At 39.7% G+C, this 23990-nt stretch overlaps 1 protein-coding gene across 1 annotated transcript in view; it reads right to left on the bottom strand.

The window, feature by feature from the left end:
• Positions 1-23990, bottom strand: part of LOC136861518 (uncharacterized) — a 246897-nt gene that overhangs the window by 547 nt on the left and 222360 nt on the right. Inside the window, exon 6 of the mRNA XM_068225737.1 lies at positions 15114-15376. Within this exon, the coding sequence (XP_068081838.1) occupies positions 15114-15376 (263 nt within the window). The remainder of the gene's footprint in view (positions 1-15113; positions 15377-23990) is intronic.

The raw sequence follows: 23990 nt of genomic DNA, 5'->3' as shown, positions 1-23990 counted from the left end.
ATATTACATTTATCTGTCTAGAAGCCATCAGGTGGAAGAAAAAGTTCACGGCTTAGCTTGGAACGGGTCATCTAGGTTACTGATGTGTTTGCCATTCATGAGGGCTCAACTAATGGTTTCCTCATTTAAACTATCATCAGAATAGGAACGAGTGAACACCAGACCACAGAACTACATGAAAATAAATTTCACACCTAGAACTTCACCACCTCTTACTACCGAGAAAATTATATTTGATAATCTATTGAAATAATAAGTTTAATGATTGATGTCGGAGGGAAAATACTAACCTTCTTTCTTCATATTTTTCTACCGCTTTTCACCACACCTGTGGAGTCGCGGGAGTGAACTGTGTAGCACACGTGGATTTGGTCCTGTTTTACTGCAGGATGCCCTTCCTGGCGCCAACCCTCTATGGAGGGGTGCAAGCACTATTGAGGGTTTCTGTGGTGGTTGGTAGTGTAGTGTGTTGTGTGAATATGAAGAGGAGAGTGTTGGGAAAAACAGAAACACCCAGTCCCTGGGCCAGAAGAATTAATCAGAGGTGATTAAAGTCCCCAACTCGGTCTGGAGTCGAACCCGGGATCCTCTGAACCGAAGGCCTCAACGTTGACCATTCAGCCAATGAGCCAGAGGGACAATACCAATGACTTCTGTTAAAAATGTTCGGTCTGAGACACGCTTTGATTAATGAAGTGTGTCTGAACACAATACACTCAGGGACCATTTGTATGGTTAATGTAGAAATCATGCACATTATAGTCTACAAATGGATTTTCTAGTACATGCTCTCTACTTTTTCAGAATGATAACATTCCGAAAAAATTAACTTTAACGGTCTAGGCCGCTAGTCATAGCACCCGTTTAGTGGATTACAGTACCGGTAGGAAGGAATTCAGTTAGGTGGAAATGTAGTAAGCAGTCTGGCCTATGCTGACGACTTGGTCTTAATGGCAGATTATGCCGAAAACCTGCTGTCTAATATCTTGCAACTTGAAAATAGGTGCAATGAGTATGGTATGAAAATTAGCCTCTCGAAGACTAAATTGATGTCAGTAGGTAAGAAATTCAACACAATTGAATGTCAGATTGGTGATAAAAAAGCTATAACAGGTCGATAATTTCAAGTATTTAGGTTGTGTGTTCTCCCAGGATGATAATATAGTAAGTGAGATTGAATCAAGGTGTCGTAAAGCTAATGCAGTGAGCTCGCAGTTGCGATCAGCAGTATTCCGTAAGAAGGAAGTCAGCTACCAGACGAAACTATCTTTACATCGGTCTGTTTTCAGACCAACTTTGCTTTACGGGAGCGAAAGCTGGATGGACTCGGGATATCTTATTCATAAGTTAGAAGTAACAGAGATGAAAGTAGCAAGAACGATTGCTGGTACAAACAGGTGGGAACAATGGCAGGAGGGTTCTCGGAATGAGGAGATAAAGGCTAATTTAGGAATTAACTCGATGGATGAAGCTGTACGCCTAAACCGGCTTCGGTGGTGGGGTCATGTGAGGCGAATGGAGGAGGATAGGTTACCTAGGAAAATAATGGACTCTGTTGTGGTGGGTAAGAGAAGTAGAGGTAGACCAAGACGACGATGGTTAGACTCAGTTTCTAAGGATTTAAAGATAAGAGGTGTAGAACTAAATGAGGCCACAGCACTAGTTGCAAATCGAGAATTGTGGTGACGTTTAGTAATTCACAGAGGCTAGCAGACTGAACGCTGAAAGGCATAACAGTCTATAATGATAATGTATGTATGTATGTATGTATGTATGTATGTATGTATGTATGTATGTATGTATGTATGTAATTAACGTTTTTGATAAATAAACTAGATGAAAGGTAAAAAAATGAAATGGCGTATGGCTTTTTGTGCCGGAAGTGTCCGAGGACATGTTAGGCTCGCCAGGTGTAGGTCTTTCGATTAGACTCCCTTAGGTGACCTGCGCATCGTAATGAGGATGAAATGATAATGAACACGACACATGCACCCATCCCCCGTGCCAGCGTAATTAACCAATGGTGGTTATTGTTTTATCCTTCCGGGAATCGAATCTGGTACCCCTGTGACCAAAGGCAAGCACGCTAATCATTTAGCTATGAAGCCGGACACTAGATGCAATTATCGTTGCATAGAAACGTGGTTCATTTCAAAGACTCAACGAATATGGAAAAATCCTTAAATATAACCTGCTCTTTTAATTAACATTAACTTCTTCATGTAACTTAAAGAGCTTCAATAATAATACTGTATGCATCACGTGCGTAAGTATACTTGAGCGGACTCGTCCTATATTCCGAACTCGGCTGTGCATCGTCCAAAATACAACTGGATTCGAACATTTGCTTTTTGTACTTGATACACGAGTATTATTGCACTATTAATATCGTTTCGGTACCACTAAAAGAATTTTTATGTTTGTTTTTTGTAGTTGTAACTGCTGTATACTTTTATTGCTTTTTAAATAAGAGCTCCCATCCAAAACTAGCTTTACTGTGAGCTTTCTCACTCTAGTCTCCTCGCGGAATTTACTCTCAAATGAGGACACCTAATTTTAGATAGTTCGCAGTTTAAAACATGTGATTATGTACTAATGTGTACTCCTTGAACAGTTGCTAAATGTTACACCCACCATAAATGAAATATCGTGTCATAGTCAGCCATATTTATTCAACGACCACATACAAAAAGAAAGAAGAAGAACAAGAAAAAGAAAGAAAACATTTACACACAATTCACTGCAAAGATGAAGTATATACACAGAACTGGCTGCAGAGATAAAACATATACACATCACTATCTTCATCAGTTCTCCACACTAAGAGATTGAACTTTGTGTCAATGCCATCAGATGGCACTGTGAATCCAGTGGTTAGAAGACTCGCAGTAAGTTCACATGTCTGTGGTGCTGGTCACTGTTTGCGTTCTCTGTGTTCAGTTGTATTTGTTTCCGTGATCTACAAATATGGGGCAGGTCATTTTTTGTATACTTTTGTATACTTTCGTGTATTTTCTGTTTGAATATTCATCATACTGTACCAGGAAATGATTATGGGGCCAGGGCATGGGAAGGATCTCAGGTAGTGTACGGTTACTTATTGGAGCGGGTACAGAGATAGTTTCGCAGGGCGAATAATAGATGGTAAAATCTTTTTGATAATTTTTATTTAAAATATTCATGTAAATCACCCTGTAGTTGAATCTTCAAAATTAAATTTGCAGTCAATTCCAAAAAATGCAAAAATATAAAGCGGTGCTGTTGTTTTCTGAGACATCCACTTGATAAAAAGTCCAAAATAACTACCACTTTCTTAGAGATTGTAAACACCCTACAGTTCATCTAAGATTTCTTAAATGGATTTAAATACCAAAATAACATGTTGCACATAGGATTTCATGAAGTCCATCACTTGTGATGCAAACCTACAGTTTTTCTAATATTTTTTAAACATAATATTGACACACACTTCCATTAATAATATGGTAGTTCAAATAAAAGTTTTCAAACACTTGCTGTATACTCCTACAGTTCATATAAGTTGAAAAATAAAAAAAGAGTGCACTTGCAAACCCTAGAGTTCATCTACGTCAAATTAATCAAGTAATAAAAGATTTTAAAGAAGGTATAGTTCAAAAGCGAGACATGAAGCCTTCTTGAATTATTATGAATAGCAAGCTGAAATTCACACGAAGCACTTTTCTGTTGTTGGATGGAGCACTTTGATTAACTGAGTGCTTTGTTAAAAGTCAGTTAGTGGAATTACTCACTCAAAATATAAGAAAATCACCTGGAATCTGCTTACTGTCCTGCGGCTTGGTGACTGGAACTTTCTGCAGCGTGCAGCCAAGATTCGAACTCAGCACCAGCAACGTGAAAAGTCCGTTCAATGAAGATACCACGTTATTATCCCTCGTCGACGTCCCTCGATGGGTACCATGATCGAAGAAACCACGTTAATCCCACGCTGGAAATGACGTTCGATGCAGCAGAATCACACGACACTTTGTCAAGATTTCCGAGGTTCTTTTAAAGATGATGTCGGAACACGGAAAGTTCAATTGGCACAAAATAATGGACTATATAGCTCTCAATCATCAGTAAGATTAGTATCATACACTGTTACAAGTCTCATTGCACAGTTCGTGTTCTCACTTTTGTTTTAAGATGTTGAACGCTTGACTTAGAATATCACAGTCTATGCTACAGTATGATTCGTAAGTCAAGTAGTGAAGTAATGATCTACAGTCGTTTTCAAAACGGAAAACACAGTTTTTCACACACACAGTTTATAGAGTAAGGATTGAACACTGTCACAGTTCATAATAGTCACTGATTATGTCTTAGGTTCGACCGTAGAATAATCATCACAGTCCATGAAACACTTGAAAAAATGTCATTAATAACAGTCTCTACAACAGTCTTTGGAATAATAATGTTCATAGATTAAGAAGATTTTATGAATTTGCATAACACGAGTCCGTACGACTTAATATTGCCATGAAAAGGTCTTAACATTCAGTTAGTTTCTCGTAGTAGTAATCGAAAATTCGAGAAAATACACGAAAAAATAGTCACATTTAGCTTTGTTGTTTGTTGAATGTTTAGTGAATAGCATCTCACACAGGTCAGAATTGTACTAGTTTAGGAGAAATGCGTCTCAGAATCATTTAAATGGTCATAAAGTAGCAGTTTAGGGTATCATACGCAATGTCTTAGAATAGACCTACTGTCACAGTCAACGACAAAGTTCAAAAATTACGAGAAAATGACACAGTCCACAATACCGTCAACTGGTAAATGAAATACTTGAATCTCCAATTACACTTCAGTTCACAATTCCTACTGTAACTTCACTCGGTTAACACACTCCTAAATATTATACAATGACGATTTAGTCGGAGAAAATTTTATAACATTTCATTCGTCACGACGCGGTAGAAACTTTACTTGCGACGTCTTCGCACAATTTCAAAGTGCTGGGGTGTAACCTCTACGTCTTCGCGGAGCGCGATGGAGCATACTGTCGTTCTGACATAATCGTTGGGTTCAAGGTGCACACACTGGATATACGCTCGGTTCGTTGACCTATTTATATCCGGCTGCGAGCAGCACTCTGAGTCAGGTGATGAAGTGGTGATAATACTTCCCAAACTTCCGCTTGTTATATCTTGGAAACCACTGGACCGTTTAATCTCAAATTTGCAGGGTTGTACTTTTAAAATATGGGATACAATTTAGTGTTGGTCTCATACTTATTGATCCATTCGTTGAGAAGCTTAAAAATGGTTTCGAGAGAATTCTAAGGGGAGGCAAGCTACAGGCAGTGCTGACGTCACTTGACCTTGCTCCACTCATGCACTCTCCCTCACGCAGTGCAGTGAGAACGAGAACATTCTCTCGCACAGCTGTTTGTGCATCGTAACTTAGCTGTTCGCTAATGAATAAAGATTTATAACTCGTATGTGCCAGGGCCTATGCCTTCCTGGTACAATACATACATAATGACAAGTTTTAGAATAAAATATAATAGTTATGGCTGTCCTCGTGGGAAATAGTACCGGTACGTGAAGGGGGTTACTCCGTTCGTCCAACCCTTGTCCCGTTTCTCTACGGGGTCGGGTATGAGGTGAGATGAAATCTGTCGTGGCTCTTCCAAGCACCACCTCATCAGAGGAGTTGATGAGATGAAATGAATGCCGTGATATAAGATAGTAGGAAGGGAGCCGGTGAAACCCTGTGCCGGCAGATAGCCTACTCCTGTCGAATAGCACTAAGGGATGTGCTCAAGGCTTAACTTCCCCATCCGACGGACGAATTCCCATCAAGAGCGTCATATAATAATAAGAGAAAAGCGCACAACGTGCATAAATGTTCTACATACAGCAATTTAGTCGTTACAAAGTTGAGCTAGGGATATACGTCTCTGGTGACACCATAGCGGATGATACCGATCACACTGTTTATCGCACTGTACACATACACACAATACTTCGTCTGGAGTGTGGAAATCCTTTTTCTTGCATACGCGATGGTGGAACCCGTGCACTGAGAATCGCGTCAGCGTGTGGCGGAGATCGTAGTCCGCACCTTTCCAGTCTGTAGACGTCATTGCTTCGGTCGAGTAGAATTCCAGCCATATCTCTTTTTTCTTGTTCTGAAGTTCTTCTAACAGTTCCTGATATACCTTTGTGGATGGTAGGGGCATTTTCTGCCTTAATTGTTCTATGAAGAAAGGGGTTATGTGAATGATGTTGATCCACGAATATCACTGTAATATTTGTCACGTAATATTTGTCACAATTGGAAGATATCATTGATTTTACTCAAATAAAGTCTCAAATCGGAGGTTGATTAAGAAATACCGTCGTAACTAGCAAGAAATATGTATACGTATTTACTGACTGTAAACAGGAATCCATTATGTTGCATTCCGCTGCTTGCGCCGTCTTTTGTTTCTTTTTTGAGGTCCAGGGCTGGCACCGATGAATGGGAGTGCTATGTCTGTGATTTTTGTTATCTTTGTCCATATGTCTTGCATTCCACTGCTCGCACCGTCGTTTGTTTTATAAATAAATGTTTTATTGCGCACAAATGTACATGGACAAAATTCTTATGAGCAATCGTCTGTACAGAATTTTGTTAAGGATTCTATTCTCAGTTTAGACTTAAGTATGTGATAGCGTTCAACAAGTTCGCCGCATCGTTTGTTTTTTCTTGAGGTCCAGGGCTGGCACCGATGAATGAGAGTGCGGGTATTTTGTTGGAAGAAAAAACATGATCCCTGGATCAATACATATATATATATTTAAAAGGAAAATAGCATGATCCCTGAACCAATAAATCTTTTAACGAATCAGTTAGTGCACATAAAGTGACAGCCCATCAAATTACATAGAATGAGAAAAATCAATAAAACGACACCAAAGAACTTAAGTGAGCAAAGACACCACACACGACAGTGTTGGACAAACAAAACACTTACGGAAGCGCTGCGACGTAGCAGAAATAGTAGTTGTAAGGCAATAAAGTATGTATTCTCTAAAATAAAATATTTCGTATTATTTCTTAATCAACCTTCGATTTGAGATTTTATTTGAATAAAAGCAATTACTATCTTCCATTTGTGACAAATATTACAGTGATATTTCATGGATCAAAATCATTCACGTAACCGAAGAGAAGTTCTCAAACAAGCTCGTATGTTAGTCTAGAGGGAGTGAATTTCGATATACATAATAGTCTCTTAAGATATGTTGCTTTGATCTGCTCGATGTTTTTGAGATTTGATTTGATGAGATGTGACCATATTAATTCTAGTCCGTAAGTCACTATGGGCGTTATCTTGGTGTTGAAGATCTTTATGGCAGTGGGTACAGAGAGCCTGCCCAGGAGTTGGATGTCACTGATGGTCATTATGGCTGCAGTTGCTCTATTCCCGATGTGCTTAGTGTAGGTCGTTCCAGTGGTCTGTAGTGTCATTCTGAGATAGTTAAATTCCTTTGCTATTTTGATTGGTTCCTGGTTTGGAGTGAAGAACAGTTGGTTTTTGGCCGTTATTTTCCCTCCCTTCCTAATATCATATGGGCTGTCTTTTGCTCATTGATCTCTAGCTTATTCTTCTCTGCCCATAATGTTGGGCGATACATACATTCCTGTAGTACCTCCAGGTTTGATGAGCCTAGTGCCATGTCGTCTGCGTACGCGTAGCCAGTGACCTGTTCCTTTAGATTTCCCAAGCATTCGATAACGTCTGATGTTGCAAGATTGAACAGTAGGCTTTTGTCTCGCAATCTAGTGATTATAAATGTTATACCACCACCTCCTCTACCCCGCCGGCCAACATTCTGATAGTGAAGTTTTTTCGACAAATAGGCCTCGAACTGGTTAACCACGGTATCAGACCGTTTGGACTTCAACGCCTTAACAATCATGGCCACCAGGCGGGCTGAAGGGATTTACTCTGTATCATACCCGAAATTGTGTTTTTTTGTTCATATTTAAGTAGGCAAAGCTCCGGAATAATAACAATATCCCATATTAATAATAGTTTATGTTCCTTTACAGATCCATTAATTAGTAAACATATAATAACATTTGTGATAAGCTGATCCTGTATCTGAATTATGACATTCCACTGGACTCGGAAGGTGACAACGTATCAGAATGATACGAAATAGATAGAGAGACTGAAACCAGTGAATTCAACAATGAAGAGGCTGATAACAGTGATGAATTTGATGAAACAAATACATTTCACGAGAACGCACTCGTCCGAGGGATATCAATTAGAGAACGATAACCAGCCTGTGCCTAACAACGACTTTTCTACAAACAAACAAGGAAGATAGTATGGTTATCAAATGACAACCACCAAGCCAACTCGCCTCCATTATTAAATTGGTATGCCAAAGGTTCATATTACTTGAGAAACACTTGTAGATTTATCCTGCAATTGTTTCCAGAAGAACTGATGTCACTAATTGTCATTGAATCGAACTACTACGCCAAAAACAAGGAAAAGAGAATTTCAACATAACAGATGGATAAATGAGCGTATTTTTAGGAATAAATATTGTGATGACAAACATAAAATATGTCGGAATTCGTCAGTAATGGTCAACCGAGAGAGGCCTTCGTTGTGACATTGTCGCTGAAAATATGTCGCTAAAACGTTTCGAACAGATAATAAGGTATTTGCACTTTATTCACAATGACAATGAACATTATGCCGAAAAGCTTTGGAAAATACGACCGGCCTTGGACTGCTTATCAGACAAATTTTTGGAAGCTTTGTCACCAGAAGAAAACGAGACAATTGACGAAATGACGATACCATTCAGAGGTAGGTGCAGAGATAAACAGTACATAAAAGCCAAATCCTGTCCATGGGGTATACAAATTTGGGCCCGTTATGGCGGTGTAACAGGCTACCTGAACAATTTTGTGGTTTATCAAGGTACAACAGAAAATCCACGTTCTAAACTTGGTACTGCAGATGGTGTCATTGTACGCTTGTGTAGTGATATTAAGGGTATAAGTCATACGGTGTTTTTCACGAGTATACCCTTGCTACTCGCACTACAGAAAGATCGGATTTATGCAGCAGTAACATGTGTCCACAGATTGGCAGCAGCCAAGTCATGTATGGCTCCTCCGAACGAACTGAGGAAGAAAGAGCGTGGTTCTTCAGCAATTACCACTTCAGCTGAAAACGTTTCTGTGGTTCCGTGGGTTGATAGTGGAGTTGTCGATATGGCTTAAACATTCGTTGGAATAGAACCGGTTGACAAAACAAAGCGATGGAGTGCCAGTAAAAACCAGTCATTGAAGTTGATAGGCCGTGCGTTACCCGGCTGTATCAAGCAATATCAGAGGAATTCACTCCAAAGGACCAAAGAAGACCAGAAAGTCCAATGAGGAAAATAATAGTCCATATGAAATATCCGTAGGAACACTGACGTTGGCTTCGGGATGGACGGGCAGGGGGCGCCATCACAGCCATCTTATGTTGCATCTCCCGACGCTGCCCCTCGAGCTCCGCGAGTGCCACAGCCCCTACCACGACGTGTTGTGCCGCGGCTGACCGCGGGCGCTCTGGTGGGCAGTTGAAATTGGAATCCCGCCGGGAGTGAAAGGATCACAACACTCGTGGCGGAATCTAACTGAACCGCGTAATTCCAGCCTCGTGTTAGTGCGACGTAGAGTAAGGATGTCCTTGTGTAGAAGAATTGTCACCGAGCTCGATAGCTGCAGTCGCTTAAGTGCGGGCAGTATCCAGTATTCGGGAGATAGTAGGTTCGAACCCCACTGTCGGCAGCCCTGAAAATGATTTTCCGTGGTTTCCCATTTTCACACCAGGTAAATGCTGGGGCTGTACCTTAATTAAGGCCACGGCCGCTTCCTTCCCACTCCCAGCCCTTCCCTGTCCCATCGTCGCCATAAGACCTATCTGTGTCGGCGCGACGTAAAGCAACTAGTAGAAGAATTGTCTTCGTCTTTGATCCATCGAGGGCCACATAGTGAGAGCCCAAAGAAGGCCCTGAGCTTCATGCTGGTCTCGGCCCTGGGGATTCACTGGTACGAGCTGGCGTAACACCTCGGAGAGGTGATACAAGCGGGCGTTGTCTGGAACAGGAAGAGCCTTGGGGTAAATTGCCGGTGTCAAGGCACGCCAGTTGAGTGGAGTCCGAGCATCCTGAACTTCTACGCTAGAGTGTTCGCTCTGGTGGTCATCTTCGTCGTCTTTCCCGTACTCGGACGGGTCTTCAGATTGCCGAAATAGATGCTGCTCAATGCGTTGGCCGCCGCGGAGGAGTGCCTTCTAATCCACGTTAGCCGGAGGCTGTGGTACTTGCTGCTGCTGTTCCTGATCGCCCATGGCTTGAGCCTTCAGTAAGTCCAGTTGAGAGCGGGTCAAGCATGAGTCACCACAGTACCAATAGACGCAAATGCTTCCATGAAGGTACTGTAAAAAGAAGTAGGATTCGTCGAAAACAGTTATCGTTCCATTGATATTTCTATGCGTTTCAGACAAGGAATCACTGCAGGGGCAGACTCCGGTGGTGTAGAAACAAAGTTAAATGCCTCAATGGAACGATGTGTGCGAGTATGGTTGCTATGGAATGTTTTTAGTCATATGCACAAGATGCATGTCTTCTCGTTCGATACTGTGATGATGGTGGTTGATGTGGTGATTATGTTTTAAAGAGGAAGTGCTGCTGGCCAACCATCCTCCCTTAACACTAATCAGAGGGAAGAGGGAAAAGGTCTGACATTTAATGAAGGTATCAATAGGAAGGGAAGGGCCATGAAGGGCGTGAAAATGACCTTATCATGGACTCATGGACCAGGCCATCGACGATCTCCACAATCATGGCATCATCGAGCGGGGTGAGTGTATGTCGGACTTTCTCCTGTTCCTCGTTTCCAAGGAATCAGGGCCCGCGCGGGTCATATATGACCTTAGCGCCTGGACACCATACATCTTTCACCCTTCATTATCTCTCCAGGGCCCAGCGCAGGCATTAACTTCTATTCCGACCACTCACCTGGCTTGCAAGCTCGACTTGCGGTCAGGCTTCTTTCAGATCCCTATCGCCCAACGAACTCGGCACCCCTACAGTATCTTATACCGCGGGCGCCGATACCGTTGGACCCACCAGCCGATGGGGCATAGGCTGGCCCGATGCAACGCTGGGTTATTGCCGTCCAGGAACGTCTGTCTCAGGAGTTCAACGTCCAGATGATTCCCTATCTGGATGAGTGGCTTATTCATTCTCCCAATCTGACCTCGTCTCTCATGACATAGGTCGACACCTTTCTAACTGACATTCTTGGCATCACTATTAATTACTGCAAATCGGTCCTGCACCCGACTCCCATTCTTACGTACCTTGGCGTCACTATCGACATCCCATGCCAAGAAATCCCCATGCAGCATGCTACCCAGCAGCGTGTCCTTTCCCTTGTGCACGCGCTGCTGACTCTGACCCCGTATCGGCTCCAACAGGCGGCTGGTTATCTCACATGGCTCGGCTGGGTCATGGGGTGGCAAGCCTTCCTGCCAAAACATGTGTTAGCAGGCGAATTCTTCTGGGTACGACGTCTCCTCAACCCCGACTTTGTCGCCACGCCTCGTCCCATGTTCACCGGTCGTCTGGAAGTTCGCCTTTACGCCGATGCCCAACAAGGTCCATCGCCGCGGTCTGCGCCGTTTCATCAAGCCTGAGCCCAGACCCAGGTACCGCACCGTCTCAACGTCGCAGAGACGGCCGCTGCAGTTCTCGCTGCCCATCATTTTCTCCATGATATGGCTTGGGTGTCATGTAACTCTCTGACTATGTACACAGACAGCTCCGTAGCCCGGTACACTGTAGGGACCGGGTGCGGAACTGTTCTGAATTCTAATGTATTTCTATTGGATTTGTACATTCAACTCTACGTATATTAATAAAGTTGTAGGGGGTCCGCTGTCTGTAATTTCTTTTGTTTTGCCAATTTTTCAGATATTTATCCGTTTTAGAATCACTGCGCCTAAATTTCGCCTCTGTTATCGCTTTCTTATATCCCTGACTCACACCAGCATAATTTATGAGGGGCATTTGATTTTCCAATACAGTCACTTGTCATTTACATATTTGTCCATATCTGGCTGTCCTCAGTTATAATCCATTTTCTAAACTGAAGACCGAATCAGTGGTTTTTACTTTTCGTGTCTGTTTGTCTGTTTGTTTGTCTGTTTATCTGCTCCATCATCACGTCGAAACGGCTGGATATATCTCAACCGAACTTCATATTTAGAGTATACTCGTCCCGGGGAAGGTTTCGATATGCATATCATTTTAAAATCTTTGAATAGTCGGGGGTTTATGGGAAAACCAGAACGGTTTTCCTCCATTTTCTCTTATACTATTGATCTTATGTAAACTCCGTGGACTGTACGTGAAACGTCTCTTCATTATAAACAACTTTCGTTATATTCATAATTTACCTTACTCTTCAAATGACGGAGTAATTTACTATTTTCTGCGGGTATCATGCTCTGCATTGAGTGACCGACAGACCGACAACGAACCTACAGGTTACCATGGCAACGTCTCTGACTGCTTGCCAGCAGGGAAGTAACGTATTGCCATTTTCCTCATCATGCTTTTAAATTCGTGGTTGTTCCTTGGGTAGAAGGCAAGAGAGGCGCCAATCGGCCTATCTGCGGGATATTGGCGGAATATCGTTGGAGGTTATAACCGCCCTCGAATAGATTAAGTAATAACACCATTAATCATCTTCTTATCTGTTTACCTAAGAATCACTGCGCCTAAATTTCTCCTCTGTTACCGCTTTCTTATATCCATGACTCACACCAGCATAATTTATTAAGGGGCATTTGATTTTCCAATACATTCACTTGGCATTTACATATTTGTCGTTATCCGGCTGTCCTCAGTTATAATCCATTTTCTATTAATTTCAACTTTCTTAACTGTATTATTTTCTTCCTTAATTACTCCGTATGTACGCGAGTGCTAGAATCTACTGGATATATTTCCACCAAACTTCACATTTAGAATCCACCTGTCCTTGGGTAGGTTTTAGGGCAAATATTGTTTCTAAATCCCTGAATTGACTGGGGATTTATATGAAAACGAAACCGTGATTTTGCACTCCCACAAAATATACACAACCAAACTTAATGGAAATATACCTGCCTTAATGGAAATTAATTTCTAAACCTTTTTTCTCATGTGCATCATTTCTATACGAGGATTAATAAGGGAGATATCATCAAGGGACCGTTTTTCGGTACAAGTCCGGTCGGACTTAACTCAAGAGCGGGTGCGTGTAAAGCGTATTTCTTACAACTTGAAAACTAGCATCCACCTGTCCAAAGGTAGGTTTTAAAGGTCAATAACATTTCATGTTGCCGGAATGGATTGGTGGTTTAGAGGGAACCGAAATGGTGATTTTACTCTTCCACAATATATACAGTACAAGACCAACCTAACTGGAAATCGACCAAACATGATGGAATTCCATCTCTAAAACTTTTTCATGTGCATTTTTCGTCAGGAGGATTAATAAGGGAGATATCATGAATAGGCAGTTTTGCAGGTTAAGTCCAGCGGACATAGCCCAAAAAGTGTTGTACGTTGAGCAGATTCCTTATCTATCTATATAAATAAAATCGTAACGACTGTGTTCGAAACAGACTTTCAACGTATTAGGTCGTGTTACGTACATGTAGTACGTGTTGAAGAGATGTTAAGTACAGAACAAAAATGGCCAGCCGGACACCAGTGGGATCCGAACCCACAACCTCCCGATTTCGCGTCGGTTGCTCTACCAATTGAGCTATGGTGGCCTAGGCCATCTTTGTTCTGTTTGAAAGGATCTGAGCTACAGGTCTGGCACTTCTGCTAGCACACTGTAAAGTGCGTTTAAGTCGCCCGTTGTGGGGCATGCCAATGAATATTGAATATTGAATATTGAATTGAATTTTCACGACCGCAACGTTTCGGCGGGTATGTATGTATCCTTTTTAATAAAACTTCTTCATACCCAAAACACTCATTCATTGATGGGTATCAACAAAATATACCACCAGCATATATATATTAATATAAAGAACACTATCATCCTTAGTTTGTAGTAAATGGAACCAGCTGTTTATTTTGAGGTCATCAAAAGTTGATACAAAACCTGTTCAGAGAAACGTTGTTAAGTTTGACCTTTCCAGCTCTTCGCGAATTTTAACTTGTCTACCTGGAATACTCATCACTTTCAGTTGGAAGGAGATATTCCCTAATCACAAATTTTAGTTCGAAATATTTAACAAGCTGGTCTTTGACGTCGAAATTTTTCTGGTGTACATTTCTATATATTTCTCCCTTGAATTCAGGGAATTTAACAGTTAAAGCATCTGCAACAATAGGTAACAAGAACGACGCACTTTACGAAATGTTACAGCCATTTCAGCACAACAATATACATTATTTTTCAGAATACTATATACAGTACATGTTTTAATATATGCACTTATTACACTACACCATGCTAATAACCCGTTAAAGAGTGGGAATTTACCAAGTTTCTACTTCAGTACCCCGGTCGAAGTAATATTAATTACCCTTTATACACAATTCGAACATAAACGTGTGCAAACCATACATTCCCTACGAATCACTCCATTTTCCTGCCAGTCGATAGTAGTGCTATAATCTGAGATGATGTAGTTGATCTTCTTTCTAACTATAATATACTATTTAAATTGGAAGTCTTGTGTGCCATCTCCTGCCGATCGCTTTGAACTCCTGAGATTGACAGAAAATGCGGTTAATTTAATATAATTTAGTAATAGATAGATTATAGAAATATTTATATTTGGAAGAACACTAATGCTATATTCATTTTATTAATATTACGTTTATAAATTATATTATTATACTCAGTTCAATATATATAGAGTTACCTACTGCAATAAAGATGGGCCGATGACCTAAATGTTAGGCCCCTTTTAATAATAAACACAAGCATGTAATACAAGTAACAATGAAAAAAGTTAAAATTAATTACATACGGTGAACAGGTGTTCAGGGAGTAACAGTTAGGCCTACCTCTTTGGATTCGCTGACGGAGGGCAGAAGCTCGTCTGTGGACATAGGAGTCCTTGGGCTGGGCGAAGGTGCTTGCACGTCGGAACCTTGTGAAGCGCGCAGACTGTCCTGTTGCGCCTGCTGCTGCGCCAACTGCTGAGCTAGCTGCTGCGCACGTGCCTCGCGCTGCTGGTTCTCGCGTTCGTAGCGTCGCATGCTGAAGCTGAGGCTGCGCGAAGACGACGCGCTGCTGTGGATGGACGCCAGACTGGGGCGCCGCGATCCTGTGGCCGCAACATCACGTCACGTCACTTCACGTCACGTGATGAAGCTTTGAAGTCCCTCGGCCAGCCGAACTCCACTCTACTTCTCATTCTACAACAAGGATCTCAAAAGGGGGGTGAACCGACAAAGTGTACCTCATTACGGCGATTAACGTTTCCAGTAGAAAGGAAATATCCCACTGCTTATCATAAACTTTCCTTGAACAAAATTCCCACGTACCTTACTTAGCCTTTTAACATAACTCACAGTGGTCATCATCATCATCATCATCATCATCATCATAACCGTAACCACATCGTTTTTGATATTTTGTGCTTGAGGGGGTTAATCGTAAGTCATTTCCTTTATAACGAATAGTAATATATAGTGGTCATCTTATAAGGAATACAAACAAGTATCTATTAATGTATCTTTGTTCACTTTCTTGATTACTTAAACTATCGGTACACCTGTTTTACTTTTTAAATTGCATTTTGCCGTTCAGATCTATACATATATTTTGTGCTTTCGCGTCCCACACAGATTCATTACAATGCAATCACTGATACATTTCATCTGTAACTGGCATCTAAACTTATGGTGTTTAGTAAGAGGCTTAAGAATATAATACATTTCAATATATTTTGGCATCTAAACTTATGGTGTTTAGTAAGAGGCTTAAGAATATAATACATTTCAATATATTTTGTTATATTTTGTGTTTGTGAGAAAATAATCACGAGTATTTTACATTTCTACAATATGTGCTGGATCAAAATCTAATTTCATTGTTATTATTATTATTATTATTATTATTATTATTATTATTATTATTATTATTATTATTATTATTAACTTTTCAATGTAGTGAATTGCAATTGGAGACTCTAGATGAATTTTGATTCTGAGCAGTCATTCATTGAAGGAGACGTGTGTCCTCACCAGCCGGAAGAGCTACTTCTGCAATATCATTTTCTGTGTTCAGTTCTGTGAATATTTGTTGATGTCTTTGTCAGATAACGGATACGAATACTTCAAAACTGTATGTTATTGGTTTTTATTGGTGCAGGAATTTAATTAGTTGATGATATTCATGCAATCGTTGAGAATTGTCTCTTCCCTTATATTCAGAAATAGAGTATTTCCATCCAGCCTAAGTAAAACACTGCAGAAATGTAAATAAAACATAGATTATCATTCTCATCTAAAAGGCTTCGTATTTTATACCGTGACTTATGCAGGTAACCATACTATAGAGAACCATATGGGTACACGCATTAAATCAATGTGTATGAATCGTGAAGAATGAATGATTGTTTGTAAATTAGTTACGGTACCTAATTAATGATGTGGATATATCAGTATAAAATGATTCTTACAGTATGATAGAGAGTTATGCCATTATTAATGTAATATTATTCGATTATATGTCTTTTTCAAATTCTTATATTTATTAGTGCAGTATTGTTTTTCTAGGAGAGGGCCATGAGTCATAACTTTACTACGACTAAGGACAAGTTAAATAAATAAATAAATAAATAAATAAATAAATAAATAAATAAATAAATAAATAAATAAATAAATAAATAAATAAATAAATAAATAAATAAATAAATAAATAAATAAATAAATAAATAAATAAATTCCGAAATATGTTCGTACTATGTGTATTCTTACTACGAATATAATTATTTATATTAGTGTTTCATAGAAATTTCATAACGATATATTAAACAAGTCATTTTCTTGATTAAACAGTCGTGCAAATTATTTCTTTAAGAACAAAAATTCAATTGTTAAATAAATAAGAGAAAGAAACATATTTCTTATAATGGAAGTCACGCATATACTTCATACTCTTAACTTTCAATTACCATCCTATTTTGTTGAGTACTATACTATTATATTCAGCTTCACGATTTATCTCACTTCCTCAAGAATAATTATGATCTTAGGTATCAATACAGATACAGCAACCCTTTATTGGTGCCATAGTAGCGTTAACATTAGTATCTAATAATAATAATAATAATAATAATAATAATAATAATAATAATAATAATAATAATAATAATAATAATAATAATAATAATAATAATGATACATTTTTCCGCGAGGTATAAAATACTTTTCCTAAAAAATTTGCTACTAAACAACATGCGGACGTTGTTACGATTTGATTAATACTCGGTTATAATTTTTTCTGTTGCACCAATTTACGAAACCTTCATATTGTTCGTTCAGTTCTAACCATGCGTACTTGAAATCCATATACAGACCGAGAGCTAATCAAGACAGTAAGGCACGTGGGTTGCTCTATATTATGCAAACAAATAATTTACATATAATGTCCGGTTTCTTGAATGAGGGTCGATAGTGGGTTCTCATGCTAAGTGGAGTAGGGCATTGGCCGAGTGAATCTTATATAGCTACTGTATAGCCTATAAAACGTAACAACAAACATAACGATATGGGGGGATGGGTGATGTGGAGTACTGGAGAGCGAAAAACTGAAACCAAGTGCAACAAATTATAAAAGCAAATGCGATAAAACAGGTGTTAAAAATTGTAAGCTATTTCTTAGTTAGTGAGCCATTTATGCGACTAGTTTCTAGCGACGTTAACAACTTCTTACGAACTGTGTAAAATACTGAAACTAATCATCATCAGCCAAAATATGTTTTACTAATCTCATCATGCGCAAAACTTGGAACGGCATGCATTTATATTTTACGTTATAATATTAGTAATTTAATTTACATTTAAAAAAGACTAGTTTGCTCAATTTTAATATTGATGATAAATGCATACATATATATTTTCAGGTTTTGTTAACAAACGACACTATCTATAATGAATCAGTGCATTTAATTTTCCTTGTAATGAGTTTATTATCAAGTACCATTCCACCATTCCACCGCACAACTCATCTGCTGCTGCATGCAGAGGGTAGTAACATACATGTTCAAACTACAAGAAATATTTTCCTTATGCTAGCATGCTCTCTATTCGTTTAAAAAAGCATACGTCAACAGTTCTTCCTGAATGACAATCGGATGTAGGATATGGACCAAAACGAAAACAAACCGGTGAAATCCTCTTAGATATTCCCAAAAACCATGATTCGAGGATGCCGTCCTTGAATGCATTCTCTTCAGACTACGTCATTTTGAAGAACATAAATTTCACTTTTTCTCTCTTTATAATGGTGTTTTTTAAAAATTAAACTGCATGCTTTTATGAAGTCATCATGCCGTAAGTTTTATATACCGTATAGACATTGCCAATGAATATGTAGAATCACACCTCTCAGAAAGAAAATATGTAAGTGAAACATTCACTATTTTATTTAAGACCTATCTTTTTTAAAATTATTGCTCCTTTTTCATTATGAGGATAAAACAGTGATTTTCTTCCATATCCTTTTACCTACATAATTAAGCTTCACTTTGGATATGCTAGCTCTGAGTGAAGCATAAATCTGTGGCTTGGTTCTAAAAGGGCCAATGTTGTTTTTGATCAAAATTGAGATATTAACTGATACAAACGCGTTTTATTCTGGCTTGCAACATGTTAAAAGGGCCAATGTCTCTGTTAAGTACTAAACGAACAGTTAACGTTTAATTAAATAAGCCCTTGCCAATAATGTTAGATTACCAATAAAGATCAGAGACTTGGCAATTTTTAAAGAATACGATAGAAAAAAAATAGCGTTTAATAAGGTGACTTCCATAAAGCAAGTATAAAGTTATTTAAAGTTAGTTGTTGAAAAAATAATTGGAAAACTATAAGCAAAACTTCAAATGCTCATAGCTCAAAAACAGGTTTTTTGACATTGGCCCTTTTAGAACCAAGCCACAGAAGTATTCTTAGTAATTAATTATATATTGAAAAGTGAGATACCATTCGGGAGGAAAATAACTTCTTCACTTTGAATATATTATGGCCAAAATTAAATGTACTGTAAGCTTCTCGTGGGTCAGGATATTCTTTTACAGGTATCTGTTTGCCTAAACGAGATTTTCACTATTATCTCTTGACTTCAGATTTGATGCATAGTCATACAGATTTTCCAGCATTTAGTGGGGAACCACACGTTTATTTCCAATTCTTCTGAAAGTTAATATATATATTTCCTGTATGATGCTTAAGAAGTCCATTCGGTTAATAGAACGTTCGATAAGATGCAATATCAGTGCATATCAAACACAACAGTTCACCACAGCAGCATGCAAACACTTTCCATGCAGTTGCAGTTAATTTTCTATGTACAAACAAGAAACTAAATTAAAGTAGTAATGGACTGAAGATGAATAAATTATGCCACGATATTTTATACATTTTGACTAGTCATACCATGTGCCATTTACAATTCATAGTAGGCCATGATATCTAAACGTTAGTCACAGAAAGCTTTAATTTAATAGGCGACATGGGTTAGTTAACGGTGAAGTAACAAATATTCACAGTTAACTTTACATTTAAATGAATGAGGAGAAGAGCTATATTATTTTTCAAAATATCCCTTTTACATGAAAACATACTTTTCCCTCTAAACTGTGTCTTCTTCAGTAGTAATTTTCTCTTTCTAATGTACAGTGTGACACACTAAAGTAATCTGAATTGAATTCAATGTAGAGCTGTTTGCTGATGGTGCTACAAATACTACATTTTATCTAATCGTCTCATCTGTTCACGCACTTGTCAATCCAGCAAACATGCACATAAACTTTTATCTACTTTATTTTTCTTATAACACAATCTAAAGTCATTTGATACATACGTAACTTCTACACAGTCACCCATACCTTGTAATAGGTGTGTGATAACTGTGGAAGTCTGGAGGAAGCTGATATTACCTTCTTATTTTTTCTGACCGACAGCAACCGATCAACTCTTATTTACCGATTCCGACGCTCTCAGGTTTTTAAAGTCCAGGAAGTATTTCACCTTCCTGTCCTGTTTTAGACATTATATTTCTTTAACAGAAGTTCTTCTTCATCGAGGGCTTGAATTCTTGGCATTCCTACTTAAATTTACGTTATGTGGGTTGGTATCCTCGTTAGTTCCTATAATATAACTATCACCACGACTGTCACCATCAGTACATTCTCCAGTATTTAAATATGTGCTTATTTCCAACCGCTCTCTGTGGGGACTACTGGTAGGGAATAATACAGTATGTGCCAAATAAATAGTCCTAAACGAGTATACTTAAACTTTCTGTAGTTCATCGCAGTTATTTCTGGTGTCGTTTGAACCACCCTAGCTCATTTTGCACTTTGGCGGAAATTTTAAGGTCAAATAACATTCAAGACGCCACTTGATTTTTAAGATTAAAAATTCCAGTCCGGAATTCCAGCCTCGGCCATCCGGGTGGAAAATCAGCTGCTAAGTCACTGAGTTGATCACGTTCCCTGACTGATGATCATGTACGTAATCAAGAAAAGTAAAGTTATGTACGCTTCCTGTAGCTCAACATTTCAAAATATACATTGTCGCGTTGCTAACAGACTGCGTAACAGGACATAAATCCTTAAATATATTCGTGAAAATGGATTGCAGGATTTGATGAAAAATTGTGATTACATTCTGTTGTGGTCAACGAGTATATGTTGATGGGCTGGGTCGAAATATTGACTCCTTCAGCGTGCTACATTTATAAACACCAGAGATGTGAGGTTAGGTGAATGAGAACATTACCCGAAGTCTATACCACGATAAATGATTCAATTACCAATGAATTGTTGAAGTAGGACCACAGGGTTCCGAGCCGAATGACAAGTCACCCGATTCCGTCGAAACCATTAGCTGTGATCATGCAGATTTTGAGCATCATAAAATTGTTCTACATTTCGAAATAACAGCACAAGAACATTGTGCGTATAACACTCTTGGTAAACAAAAAGAGAATATTCCCCATCTTTCTCAATAAAATAACGACCCAATATTCCATTCTCAGGCGCTACACACCAAATAGTTACATGCTTTCCATGTAGTGATTTCTGAACTATGATGTCTGGCCGTTCAAAGTGATATTCATGATGACTGACGCAACCGTCCAGGTGAAAGTGACATTCGTCTGAGTACATGCTGTCAAGAAATCAGTATCTTTGTACATCATGCTTTACACTTATATACACTAGCACGTATATTTGTCACACGCAGTCGTTGTCCACACTGGATATGGTATGGATAGCCTTCAAGCGATTCACACAGTCGATATGTCGATATACACTGCCTGACTAAAAACTGAAGCACACAGATTGGGAGGAGGAAACGAAATGGAACTTAACGTGTTGAGAGGGTAAGTGCTATTATTTCAGTGATTACAAAATAGAGTTAAATTGAAAAAGAACTTGGCTGTAAGAGCTCTCTTATTAATATAACGTTGCACCCCTCTGGACTGGATGCATGCCATTGATTCGGTTGGAAAGGGTGTTATAAAGCGTTGTATCTCCTCCTGAGGCAAGCTGACCCACAACTGTTGTACTGGTCCTGGATATCCTGGATACTGGCCGTAGGACGGAGTTGCCGTTCGAGCCGGCCCCATTCGTGTTCTAACTGGGACATGTCTGGGGATCTTGTTGGCCCCGGGCGTACCTCAACATCACGCGGACAGTTCACGGAGACACGTGCCGTGTGTGAACGAGGATTGTCCTGTTGAAAAATGGCAGCGCGGTACTGTCTTACGAGAGGTAACCGCATGAGGACGCAGAATGTGCGTGACGTACCCTTGTGACATCAGAGTTCCCTCAATCACTACCAGCCCCGACCTGAAGTCATACCGATGGCTCCGCACACTATGATGCCAGGTGTAACACGACTGTGCCTTTACAAAACATTGGACAAATAAGACCTCTCCACAGGCCGCCGCCATACTCGCAGACGATGGTTATCCGGGGTAGTACAGAAACGCGATTCATCACTGAACGCAGTACGATGCCATTCATCAGCAATCCACGTCACCACTCCAAAAGCAGCCGTTTTTGCTGTGGTGTTAACGGTAGAATACGCATGGGATGGTAATTCCTTAGCCCTGTTGCTGCTAGTCTCCGACCAATGGTGCGGTGCGAGATGACACAGAATATTGCAGGGGTTCCATTACTTGTTCTCGGATGGCAGGTGCAGATACGAAGGGGTTACGATGCGCTTGGTGCATGATGCGGCGGTACTCTCTTGTAGCGAAGCCTCGTAGTAGCATACTTGACAGGGGCGTGGTGGGATTTGTGATAGTAGACGGTGCCCGAAGGTTCGAATCTTGCGCAAGTATTTTTGGGCATAGAGCTAACCACTCTACCACACCAAGTGCCGAGGTTACGGATAGTGGAAGCCTTTATTTTCTACCCCTTCCAGGTCCTTCATGGGCTGTACGGAGATGATTCTCTTGTGGTGGTCAGACGTGGTCGACCGGAACCTTGACGACGAGTGTACCTGCCCATACGTTTCCATGCAGTCCAACATCTGGCGACTGTCACATTCAATTGCCCCACAAATTTGGATATAGTACTAATGGAGCAGGCAGCCAAAGAGAGACCCACAACGAAGCCCCTTTTAAACTCCGTCAGTTGCTGATAACGCTGCCTCACACGAGTACGCGACATTTCCGTGTCCTTCACAGCGATCACTCAATATCTGATGCCCACCACGGCCGTTCCATACCCTACCAAGTTTGGTAACAATACTTAACACGAACAACACTAATGCACTCTGGTGGCTGTTCTACCTATCAGAGAGAATTGCAACGCTAAATCATTTGCATACACGCCGACGATGTATACGTGTACAAAGTTACATTGACATCCGAGCATTTCTTCTGGGTGTTTCATTTTTTTTGTCAGGCAATGTATATAAACCATTTCAACGAATCACATCGGAGGCTTCTGATGGGAGCGTAGCAACAAGTTTAGACCAAAATGGGCCTATTATGATGTTTAGGGCGATATAAGCGAGTCTCTTTGGAGTTGGACTTAGAAGTCATGGCCGCCGACAACAGAATACCTATTTTATTAGGTAAAATATTTGAAGGGGCCTATCATCTAAGGTCATCGGTCCCGGTACAAGATTTTGACGATAAGATGTTCTCCTTTGATTTCGGAGGCTAATACAATAAAGGTGGTTGTATTTTAATACTAATGTGACTTGTGTCTGCTAATGTACTTATTATCAACATGTGGTAAAGTTGGAGACCGGCAAGAATATTTGCGTCTAAACGTGAGGGTGGTTTGTTTATGTTTTCTTGTGTGTGGTACTTCAGTTTACCAAAGTTATGGAGAAGTTAAACAAGTCAAGAACAGTATTTAGATGTTTATTTACAGCATGCTACAATGTATTAATGAAACATTTAGAGGCTGATAATGTGGGCAGACTGTAAGTTCGTTGTCAATTCAGTGTATTGGAAGGAAATGTGGTTACGTTAACCCAAAAGGTTGAAGCAATACTTAATCACCTACTGGATGGAAATGCAATGGAAGATGAATTGGAGGCCGAATTGGTTGAAATGGGCCAATACGTAAGTTCGAAATTATGAAGATCGTAGTCCAGGATCTAGATCATCAGCAGTTCAGCAGCATGCTAAGTAGAAACCCTCTACATATTAGAAAATGCAAGCTTCCTGTAATAGAATTTCGCAAG

The sequence above is a fragment of the Anabrus simplex genome, chromosome 1, assembly GCF_040414725.1.
Source record: "Anabrus simplex isolate iqAnaSimp1 chromosome 1, ASM4041472v1, whole genome shotgun sequence".
NCBI classification, from domain to species: domain Eukaryota; kingdom Metazoa; phylum Arthropoda; class Insecta; order Orthoptera; family Tettigoniidae; genus Anabrus; species Anabrus simplex.
This window is presented reverse-complemented; position numbering and strand designations above follow the sequence as displayed.